General features: G+C 41.6%; 1 protein-coding gene across 1 annotated transcript in view; it reads left to right on the plus strand.

Moving 5' to 3' along the window:
• Positions 1-12,273, plus strand: part of Ism1 (isthmin 1, angiogenesis inhibitor) — a gene marked incomplete in the record, with an annotated part of 67,197 nt that overhangs the window by 545 nt on the left and 54,379 nt on the right. Inside the window, 1 exon segment of the mRNA XM_005380884.2 lies at positions 1-258. Within this exon segment, the coding sequence (XP_005380941.1) occupies positions 121-258 (138 nt within the window).

Below are 12,273 nucleotides of genomic sequence, written 5' to 3' on the forward strand. Positions count from 1 at the left end.
GCCCCGGCTGGGGCCGAGGCGGGGGCCGTGCCGCCGGGCTCCCGGGCTCCGACTCCTCCTCCCCCTGCGCCGCCGCCTCTCGCGGCGCAGCGGGGTCCTAAAGCCGTGCGCCTCAAGAGGATGGTGCGCCTGGCGGCCGAACTGCTGCTGATCTTGGGGCTGCTGCTGCTCACGCTGCACATCACGGTTCTGCGCGGTTCCGGAGCTGCTGACGGGCCCAACGCGGCTGCGGACAACGCGAGCCAGGGCCAGCTGCAGGTGAGTGCGCGGGAGCGGGGCGCGCAGGAGGCCGGGTGCACGCGAGGAGGCGGGTCCCCCGCCCCATCCGGAGCAACTGTTCCGCAGCGGTTCCGCCCGGGAAGCACTGCGTAGGCCGAGACAGAGCGGGGGTCTGTGCCGGAAGCTAGGACCCGTCCGAGATCTCCCAGGTGCGCGGTCCAGATGCGTCAGTGGTAGGGTAGCAGGTTGCCGGGCATGGGATGCGCGGAGGAAGTGTGGAGTGTGTGTTTGCTTTCGGGTGCAGCAAGTCTTCGGCTGCTCTTTAGAGGCTGAGTGAAATAAGAGGACTGCGTGGGGGACCCAAGGAGACCTTATAAAATGATGTCCTGAAACGGCAACACCGGGAGAAAACACTGCGTGTCTGTCCCCTCAGAAAGTAATAGAGCTCGGGACATTATTTCCAGAGGAGTCCAGCCGGGACCACCACCTCATCGCGTGGTTCCCCTGCCCCCTTGGGCCCCTCCCTGGACACCTCGCTACACTCTTGGCCATACGCAGGATGCACAGTCAAGGCACCTGTTGTGATCTGGACCGAGGTTACCTGAGGCTTTTAAACTTGTAGCTCAGATTTTAGTGCGTCCTGTCCCCTTAAAGGTCGCTTTCCAGTATAGGATGCTGTTGATCTAGTTTAGCTTCAAGGCAGGAGAGGAGATGCGGCTGGTGGGATATAGCTGAGGGTGGGTAGGTTCCAGGTGCGCTTGGGCATCTGAGTAAAGGTCGCACAGGCAGGGCTTTCATGCTGCTATCTTGGAAAGCGCTTCTCCTTGGGTCCAGGGATGTACTTGGGGAACTGGTCGAGGTGAGCAGGGTTCTTCCAGGAAGCAGAGCGGATTCTCAGGCTCTCAAACTCTCTTCTTCAAACAAGCGGCTTCTGAAACTCTGCATTCTGCAGTATTCACATAAGCATTATCCATTGTCCCCAAAGGGCTCCACAGTCTTTACTGCTAATTTTATTTTATTTTTTACATCTCTATGCAATTTGTTGCAGAGAGACTTTACTGTGTAAGAAAGAAAAATTCGCTGAAACATTCCTGTAACATATATCTACTGGTTGCTACTGTTTGAAGTGCTTTCCAGGATTTAATGCATTTAATTTCAGCATAACCCTGTGAAGCACAGCAATGTTAATATCCCCCTTTAGGGTTTCCACAAGTGAAGGGTGGAAAGATTAAGAAAGTTGCCAGCTCACCCATTCCCAACTGTTGATTATTTACACCAAGCTGTGTGTCTACCGAGGCATTATAAATTAGACCAAGCAGGCCCTTACATACAAATGCGAAACCAAGCATGAAAAAGTATATACCTTGAAACTTAAAATTCTTTTACATTTAGGCCATTTCAAAAAGCATCCTGACTTCCTGAGTGGCTCTTCTCCTATCCTACCGGTAAATAGGTCCAATGACAGCCTGGTGGACTTCCCATCCTGTAAAAGGTGGTGTACCCACCAGCAGAATGCTGCAGAAATACTCCTTAATATTTTCAAGATTTCTGGAGGTCGTATTTTATACATGATGCTTTCTTTCCTCGTGGGCTCTTGAAACACTGTAAAAAATGATGTTCTGTGGAAAAGTAAATTTGGCAGATTTCTTTATGAGGTGTTTGCTATCATTAGAATAACCCGGGGTTGGCCTTTTCCGCCCCAACAGTAAGGTAATGAGAGAAGCAGCTGGTGGAAGTGGCAGCTCTAAAAGGGAAGTGGATCAAATTCTCAAAAGGAACTTTGGCTGAAGAACTGACCCAAGAGGGCAGAAGAAATGGAGGCTTTAGAAAGAATAATGGTCCCAGAAATGTCCAGGGCCCAGAGCTGCTAATCCACCAGCTTCAGCTTATCTCTTTCTGGAGCTGAGTTATACTGTTCCCTCAAAACACACTCAGATCCAAGGAGAAGGATGCGTTTCACAGGTTAGTCCGTGCGCTTGCTCTTTCTTTGTAATCTGCTCTTGTAAAACCTTTATATTCTTCCTGACCAGAGTTATTTCTTGGGCTCCCTGATTGTCCAAAAGCATTACAGTTCAGATGGACAAAGTATGTTCTGCCAAGTGAGAAGGTCTGCAAAAGACATTTATTAGCCTGCTGTTTTCAGGCCCCAGAAAGTGAGTTTGCTAGTAGCAGGTGTATTTTAAGACAGAAGTGTAGATGCTGAATTCTTTCTGTTTAGCAGACATTTTTAACCCCAAGTGTACTCCGTGTAGCTTTGTTGGCTCAATGATACCTAAGCTGTTAAAATCCTTCATGGTAACCAGAAAGTTATTCAGTCCTTATGCACTGTGTCTGTTATCTCTGTTTATATGACGCTGGTTTAATTGGAAATATACAATGCTGAGTTTAGCAAATTGTAGCATGTTCAGAATCATTTGAAAAGGCACACAGGTGCTCACTTCAGCAGCACATATATTAAAAAAGAGGCACGGCTTTAAAATTTGGCAGTCAGGACATATCAAGGATACCCACTGAAACAGTAGTAAGAACAACAGCAGTAGCTCCTATGTGGCAAGCACTGTTCTTAGCCCTTTATGCATTTTAACTTTCTTCTCCTCAAAAATATCCCACAAGTTAGATGCTATCATTATTCCTGTTTTAAAAGGAAAAATTGAGTTTCAGTAAAAATTGAGTTACCCAGAGGTGCAGAGCCAGAGCTCCTTAATTAGCTTTTGTTATTTTATAATGCAAAAATGTACCCTCTGTATTTTATTTAGTGTATTCCCCATTCTATACCTCTATTCCGGGCCCATGGTAAAGTCATGAAACTTTTTTAAACAAGTTACCTTTCTAAATGAGTCTTGACAATCTTTCTGAGTCAAATCTGAATATGTATGTAGAGACAAAGACATCACATCCATGCGTACATACACACCTTTGTAAACATTACTGACAGGGTTTTTTGTAGTTTCAGCATTCTAGGGGATATATGCTTGACTCTGTACATGACTGACCCTGTATTGGCATGCTATTTATTATAAAGTGGCAGTAAAAAGCTTTGCACACATGGCCTGTACTGGTTAACAGCTCATGAAAATAATGGTGTTAGTTGTCTGTAGTAGCTTCATAAAAATACTTGAAAACATTATTTGAATGAAATCTTATCTCCTCATTAGAGTAACTTTGTCTCATGTTGAACAGATACTTAGATTGGTTCTTTCATATGCTTTTAATTAATAATAATAGGGAAGTAATTATATATAGTAAACCCAGTCTGAAGGACTCAAATATAGAATCCATGAACAATAATAATTATAATCCTAATAATGACATGTCCTTATGTGGTATTCAAACAAGCATTTAAGGACTTTTTCTAATAATTCACAGATTTGGAATCATGAATTTTAGTAGTTAAACTAGAACTCATTTAAGGCAGCAAGATTTAAGCAAGTGTTATAAAATGCCAAAATGATTATTTTTACAATAACATTAAAGCAAACCAAACTCTGAAATGCAATAAAATGCCTTTGTCCTTAATCTCCTAGCTACTGTCTTTAAAGACCTTTTTTTTTCTTTCTTTCTTTTGCGGGGGGCAGTTTTTCAAATTTAAACCAAGGCTTTCACACCAAGCCTACATCTCCAGCCCTTTTAATTTTTTTTTTTTTTTTTTTTTTTTTTGAGATCTCTCACTGAAATGCCCAGGCTAGCCTTGAACTGGCAATCCTCCAACTCACCATCCCAAGAGCTAGGATTAGAGGTCTGCATCTCTGTGCCCAGTTCACCCCCCTCACTTTTATCCATCTGTTGCCTTTGGTAACAGTTTAGCTAAAGCCAGGCATTGTAGCAACTCACCTCTAATCCCAGCCTTGCCCTAGGCTGAGGAAGGAGGATCTCCAGTTCTGTCCCAGCCTGGGACAATTTAGAGATTTAGCAAAACTGTGCCTCAAAAAAAGAAAAAAAGGGGGGGATGGGATTAATTCGGTGCAAAGACCCTGGGTTCAGTCTCCAATACCAGAAACAAAACCAAAAAGTTTAGCTTCTTGTAATCCCTGCTTCATCTGAGTCATATAGTAATAGAGGTAAAAGCAACATTTATTTGTACACCTGTTTCCTCACCCTGACCGGGAGGAACAAATAGCCTTTATACGTAGTAGGCCCACTTCATGGTCGGAGGATGAATTCCAAGACCTCTAGTCCATGCCTGAAACTCCAGATAGCACCAAACCTACACATATGTTATATTTTTTCCAATACATGTAGACATATGATAATGTTTAATTTATAAATTAGCCATGGTAAGAGATTAACAAGAATAACTCATAATAAAATAGAACAATTATAATAATGTGCTATAATCAGACATTTCATCACACTACTTAGAATGGCGTGCAATTTAAAACTTAGGGGTTATTTACTTCTGCAATTTTCCAGTTAATATTTTCAGATCATACTTGATTAGTGGTAATTAAAACCTCAGAAAGTGAAACCAGAACTAAGAGAGGATACCCTATTTCACAGATAAGGAAACTGAGGACTGAAGCAATTGAAGTAATTTGTCCAAAACTACACAGCTGCAGTAGGACAGGGCCAGGGCTCAATCCAGATAGCCTGAGGAGCCCTTTCTGTCAAAGTCCTGCATTTGTCTTAGCCTTGAGAATATTTCCTTAGTTATTTCTTTATATGCAATGTCCATACACTCTCCTACTAGAGTTTGAAATTAATTCTGAGATTTCAAATTCTATCTTCCATGTCTTACAATTTTTCCTGTTCTGCTTTGATCTCTGTGTTTTAAAAGCATGCTTCTATGTCTTGGCTCAGTCTTCTGCAGTGTTCTGTCTAGTTAGAAGTACCTCATAACTGAGCTTTCAGAAGAAATATCAGGTGCAGATAACAGCTTCAGCCACACTGCAGCCCAAGACTGCATGAAATAGTTCTTTCACTCCTAGCAGGTTTCTGCCCTCAGCCTTTTACCCTTGCCAGCTTCTATACCCTCTTCTCTTCTCTTCCCTTTCTCTTTTTTCTTTTCCCTTCCCTCCCTATTTTCCCCTACTTTTCTCTGCCCAACTTTCTAAATTTTATTTTTTTTTCAAAAACAGTTGATAGTTCATATATAACAAAATGGATACATCATAAGGATTTAGGTCTATTTTTGACACTTTGAATTTTTCTGTATGTCTGGCTTCTTCCCCTCAATATAATGTGTTTGAGATTCCTTTATGCTGTGTATATCAGTTAATTTCTCTTTATTGCTGAATGCCATTCCACTGTATGATTATATCATAATTTTGTTTATCCATTTGCCATCAGTAGGTGTTTGGTTTATTTCCAGTTCTTTGTATACTATGAATGAGATCATTTTAGTATTTTGTACAGACTTCTGTGTACATTTTCATTCTTGTGAGTAAATATCTAGTGGTGAGACTGATACTTCTTCTAGGGAGACTCACTCTTTTTAGAGATCTCTGCTTCACTTTAGCAACTCTATTACGATCTATTTTCAGTTTGGTTTCTATTTGCTTTGTATCTACCAGAAACATCTCTCTAGTCTTTATTTTATTCTTTTTTGGGGGGGGGTAGTTGTTTTTTTTTTTTTTCCAGTACTGGGAATCGAACTCACGACCTCACGCTTGCCAGGCAGGCGCTCTGCCACTGAGCTAAACCCCCAGCCCTTCATCTCCCTAGTCTTTAGATGAGCCTTTCTCAGCTTTCCACTTCTGCTCTGAATTGATTTCATGTTTTTCTTGCCTTCTCAGTAGAACCTAAAGATGGAAGAGGTAAACGCAAATGCTCGAGTTGGTCACCTTGAACTGAAACACTATGATTTTATTTCCTTTGATATAAACAAAAAAGCTGTATTGTTGGGCAGCCCATTAATCATTCCCTTCTAGCCATGATCTAAAAGGCACTTATCTCTGAGCTTGGAGAGCTTCCTCAGATGTCACAAGAACTATCCATTCACTAGAGAAGAATCTATTTGGGTTTTAAAACCTCCAAGTGAACCCCCAAAACATCCTGTCTGTGTCATACAAGTATTTTTTAACAACGTTCTCATACTGAATGTTTTGATGTACTCCTTAAATCCTTTGTGCCACATCTTAATTTCTTGTCCACTTCCCTCACGAACAGGTGATTGTGAGCTTTTCAGAAGCTGTCTCATGCAGGATCTGTAGATAATTATGTAACTGTTCCTTTGTGTTCTCCAAATTTGATTATTTCAGTTTCTTTAACTTGTTTTTATTCCTCTTATTTTACAATGTTTCAGTGTTTTCTTTTTTTCTCCCGCCTCTGACCTTCTGCGAACATCTTCCTTTTGCTACCATTGGATCAGGGTTTTATGGTTAGTAAAGAATACGGTAGTGATGAAACCCCTTTCTTCTGTAACAGGTAAGGCTGTCCAACTACCTCCACTTATCCCCCAGATAGGAGATTGCTTATGTGATGGCAGAAAAACATCAGATAATGCCTGGGTCATATGCCATGAGTAAAAAAAAAAAAAAAAATGAAAAATGAGTACATTGTTAAAAAAGAACAGACCTTGTTTTGTATCTTATTTAAACCTTGTGTTATAATCTTTCCCTATGAACTTTATAAGAATATCAACATAAAATATATAAAATTTGATTTACTGCCTTCTGTGGCATATCAGTCAAGTGGTGAAACCTATTCCTGTGCTAATAAACCTGCACACTTGTGCTCGGCATTCCTCTTGGGACTAACCACTCACTGCTCACCTTGGTCACTGGCTTAGACCTGTAGCCTTATGGCTCTTTCTCTTCCCTGCCTTCCTTTCCCTTCCCCGACACGGAATCCCTGGGGTCATGTCTGGGTGATGTCTCAGGTCTACTTTTGGAAGAACCCAGATGTTAGCCACTGGCGTAAGACTGCTGCCCTAGGTAGCAGCAGTGTACAGTCTCCAGAAAAGTACAGAGCAGCCTTTCTCTGAGACACTTGCCGCTTGATGCTGTCTTTAATAATGAAGTCTGGTAGCCTCAGAAAGGGTTGTGCTGCCTGCAGCAACAAAATCCACTACCCCATGCCTTCCTAGAGCCATTGGGAAAGGGGAAATGTATAGAGTCTAGGCAATGACTACAAATTCCTGCTCTTTGGAGATATAATTTCCTTTTTCTCCTGAGAAGCTGATCCCATGGGCATTTCACCTTTCAGAAAAGGATGAGTGACAGTGGGAAATCTTCAGATGTTTGTGAGGTTGTCATCTAATGTCCAAAAAAGGCAGAGGCCACAGTGATTTGAAAAATAGTTTAGCATCAACTCCCCAAGCACAGACCAGCATGTGTCACTGGGAAGTTATTTCTGTAAAGTGAGTAGAAGTAAAAACAACAGGTTAACTACCCCTTCTTCCTGTTGACCTTGACCCATGCCCATTTGAGAACCCAGAGTCATCTTGTATAGCACATTCTGTGCGGCTGGTAAGAATCGATGAGAGAGCAACACCCTCCTTCTCCCTGGAAGAGATAGTGATGCAGGAGCCATGAGATGGGACAGTTACATCTTCAAGTTTGAGTTGCTGAGCTCCCAGACTTGCAGTTTGGAGCAATCCAACCCTCAGATATTTAACAGCAGTGACCTGGAAAAAGCAGATAGACTTTGAATGCAATAGGCCAGGCCATTTCCTGCAGGACACCGCAGATCTATTTTCAAAAATAACAGTGCGGCTAGAATCTAGATAAAGGAGGTGGGGAAGCTGGAAATGATATTGTAGCTCCCATCTCCAGGTGTTGACTGACTCCTACAGCATCCAAGTGGAATATTTATGCCAGTGACACAAAGGAAAAGTCCGCTTGGGCTCACAGCTGTTCTTTAGAGAGAATGGTGAGGAGGGAGGTGAAATCCTGTTTTCCTGCTTTTACTGTTTTCCTAACTATAACTTTTTGAGTGTAATAGATAAATGGTGAACTTTACATATTTAAAATGAACAATTTGACAACAGTGAAAGACTTCCCATAACGAAGATAACAAATCTGCCATTTCCCAAACTTCCCTTGTATCCCTTGTAATCTTCGGGAATCTCAAGGCAACTGTTGATCTGCCTGTCTCACTATAGATTAGTCTTGTGTTTCCTAGATTTTTATGGAAGTGGAATTATACAGAATAAATGATATTGCATGATATGACTTATTTGCTCACCATAATGACTTTGAGGTTCATCCTTGTTGCTTTGTGCATGGAGAATTTGTTCCTGTTTATTGCCAGTTAGTCTTCCATTGTATTGCTGGATCTATAATATACGAATCCACTGAAGCACTGGAGAACATTGAGGTTGTTTCTTCTTTGGGAACTATTAAAATGAACATGCTGTGATCATTTGTGTTTGAGTCTTTGTGTGAACAAGGGCTTTTATTTCCCTTGGTTCAATATTTAGAAGACTGGTTAGGCTAATATGTCACTTTTACGTTAGCTTATTAAGAAATCATGGCACTGCTTTTAACTCCCTTACATAAATGTGCTCAGGATTTACAGTAACCAAGGGATACCCTTAGAAAACTTCTGCGTATTTAGAGGTTGAATTTCAGGATAACATTTTATCATTAAAATATCAGTTATGTGACCTAGTGTATATTTTTTGAAAACTGAAGGAGGGAGAGAGATCTGGTCTCCTTGGAAATGATTCTCCTTTTTAATTTTTATTATTTTTCAGAATGACCAAAGTACAAATATCACATAGGACTTGTGACAGTTGAGCTTGATTATGTCAGCATGATTGACTAGGGAGCTGCCACATGGATTGTAGATCAAACCTCTGGGTGGGTCTGGGTGGGTCTGGGTGGGTCATAGAGGTGTGACCTTGAGTATGATTATTTGGCCTTTTACCACGTGCTCTCTGATGCTGCTACCTTATTGTGTTTCCTGGCTGCCATTTATTAAGCAGCTTGGCTTTGTCAAGCCTTCTGCCATGATGCTCCTGCCTTGACGTCAGCTGACCATGTACTGAATCCCCTGAAACCATGAGCTAAATTGCACATCTTTTCCTTTGAGTTGCACATGTCAGGTATTGTGTCAGCAATGGCAAAGCTGACCAACACAGGATTCAATTCTACGAGTGGTGGTGGTAATAATGATGGCGATGGTCACTATGGAGGGTGAGGTGGGGAATGAAATTTGGGTGCTAGATAAGAAAACAAGTTAGAAAATTGTCCTCATTTCCTTTGTGCTACTGCTGTTCAAATTTCTTTCTTCATCATGTCCTCAACCACTCTCTGACAATAAATTAAGAAAACCAGAGTTAGGCTTGGTATCGTCTACTGAGGCTTCTGTTACATTGTGAATCTGGTCTGAGTAATAAGCCCAAATGAGTTAGAAGCCAGGTTTGATGGTGGTAAGCTTCCATTTCCAAGAAATAGAAGGACCAAAAATTTTAAAAAGTGGCAATTCTAATTCTTAGCCCAGGGTGCAGGCTGAAAAAAATGTTACCGTGTGCTGACCTTCTAGCCATGCTGAACATCAGGAGAGTGCAGATTTTTAGCCACCCACCAGGAGTGACCAAACAGTGGCCATGGGCTTCAGAGTTGTTTTGATTTGTTTTAGAGTTGTTTTGACAGTTGCTTTGCCAGCACAGGATTCCACCTCACTAAATGTTGTTTCTATGAGTCAAGATACACATGTCCACCTCTTCCCATCTTTCTTCTGAATAATCACCCTTTCATTGCTTAAAAGTAATACACTACTTGTTAGGAAGGGGACTGCAACCATGGATATGTTATTCATCCTCAAGGGGCTTTAACAATGTACTGCCTGCATCCCTGTCCCCTGATGAAGGGACACTCTTTCCTACTTTCCTTTCCCAGACATAACAAAGGGAACAGCCCATGAAAGGGGGCATTCTACAAGTTCTGTGAGTTGTATATTGTACTTTTTAATTACAGTTGCTGGCCAGAAGAATCTCTTTCTTGTGAATAACCAGATTTTCTTTTTCCTCAGTTGCTCACAGAGTTTACTTTTTCATGATCTTTTGTGGAGCAAGTTTTTAGGGTTTTATAGCATATCCTCTCAAAAGTAGTATCACCTTCCCTTATGTACTTATGACATTACCTTGCTAATACCTAATCAGCTCGAGGGCCACTCCGATTCCAGACCTTTTCTGTTATGTTTTCCATGACTTCCATGTGTGCCCAAATAAGTTTATCTTCTGTTTTGTTTTGTTTTTTAGTACACTATGTCTTTCACTTACTGAACATGACTTCTTGTTTTTTTCTGGTACCGGGAACCAAACTCACGACCTTGCGCTTGCCAGGCAGGCGCTTTGCTGCTGAACTAAATCCCCAGCCCTGAACATGACTTCTTGAACCCCATAACATTTTAGGAGGAATCTGTGATACCTCTTCTTTCTTTGCATCTCAAATGTTGAGTTGGGACCAATCTTATTCTGGCTTTAACAAATAGTTTATGCATTTGGTGGTAGTCACAGAAGTGATCATTGGCTGGGTAGATAGCTAAAATAGAAAGGAAAAATAACTTTTAAACAATGAATGACCATTTAAAATGTGAAGCCACTACGTTATGCAACTGGAATGGCAAAGGGAAGGAAAAAAAACCAAACCTGTAGTTACCAAGTGTTGGTGAGAATATAGAGTAATCTAGTGGGAACTGGATTGATAGAAACATGTGGGAAAACTTTTTCCACAAGAACCACTGAAATGAAATACACACATACCACTGACTTAGCAGTTCTACTCTGGCTGTCTGACGAACAGAAATGTATTCATCTATGCTCTCAAAGGCTTGGAATAGTATCATTATTTAAAATGGCCCCAACATAGAAACAGCCCAAATGCCCCTCATTAGAAGCACGGCTAACAAGACAGTAAGAGTACATGCTGGGAATGAAGAAGCTATAACTACACACAGCAGGTAGTTTCACAAATGGAACTTAGAATGAAAGAAGCCTGGGACAAAAGAGTACCTGCTGGATAATCCTGTGATGCAAAGATCAAACCAAGAAAAATGAGTGCACGCTATTGGAAGAGAAGACACTGATTATCTTGACAAGGAAGTGACTAAGAAAGGCCTGCAGGCATTTGGGGTGCAGGATATGTTCTGTCTTTGACCTGAGTGTCAGTCACACAGGTGTTGTCTATTTGTAAAATCCCACTGAACTGATACTGTAGTTACATATGTGCATATTCTGTGTGACTTGAACTCAGCTAAAGATACAGCAAAGATGCAGCAGGCAGGAGAAAAACGATGCAGAAGAGATTCTGTTTTGTAGGAAGAGAGGTAACTCGCAGCCCTGCACCCCACCCTTTGGCTTCCCTGATGTGTGCTACCCTCAAACTGGTCTCCAACTTTCAATGAACGCGGACTAGTTTTGGTGTTATGGTGGTGCTCTTCTGCCTTCTAGGGCCAGTGCTATTGTTAGGACATCAAAGACCAACTGCTGGCTGCGATACAGTCTGTATGAAAAGAGTGACCAGCAAAATTTACTGCTTGACTTCATTCCCGTTAAATGGAACTGGCCCCGTGGTCTTCTTTCAAAGATCAATTGTAGACATATATCTTCTTTATAGGACATCATGTACAATAAAGAAAAGCAATAACTTAAGATAAAAAAGAATACCTTTGAGAGTGCTATAAGATGGACATTCCATTTAATAAACATCACTGTGGTTACATAGGCCCACACCCTCTTACTAGTCCAGCCACTGGCCTGAGAGCTTTCCACTCGACATGGTGGCTATTTGGGGCTAATTGAGTTATATATTTATGCCCTAACCCTTTCCCTAGGCTTTGCAAGGTCTTGGGAAAGTCATTAGTGAGAGGCTGACTACTTCCCAGCCCTACTGAAATCAAGCAAACTGGCACAGTTCAGATCCCACTACTCATTAACTTATTTGGAGCTGCCTTTCCATGGAGTAAACATTTATTAAGTGTTGAGGTCAAACTAAATTCACCTATCAGTTGTATCCTGCCCCCCAGTATCCATGCAGACACCACTCCACATAATCTTGGTGTGGAAATCTCATGTAGTTGTTATCCTTTGTAAGTACTAGAACTGACTTAGAAAAGAAGGGTTGTTTTATGACTACCGGCAAATGAGAAGTGTTACTAACCTTACATGAG

The sequence above is a fragment of the Chinchilla lanigera genome, unplaced genomic scaffold (assembly GCF_000276665.1).
Source record: "Chinchilla lanigera isolate Chin_1 unplaced genomic scaffold, ChiLan1.0 scaffold00014, whole genome shotgun sequence".
Lineage (NCBI taxonomy): Eukaryota > Metazoa > Chordata > Mammalia > Rodentia > Chinchillidae > Chinchilla > Chinchilla lanigera.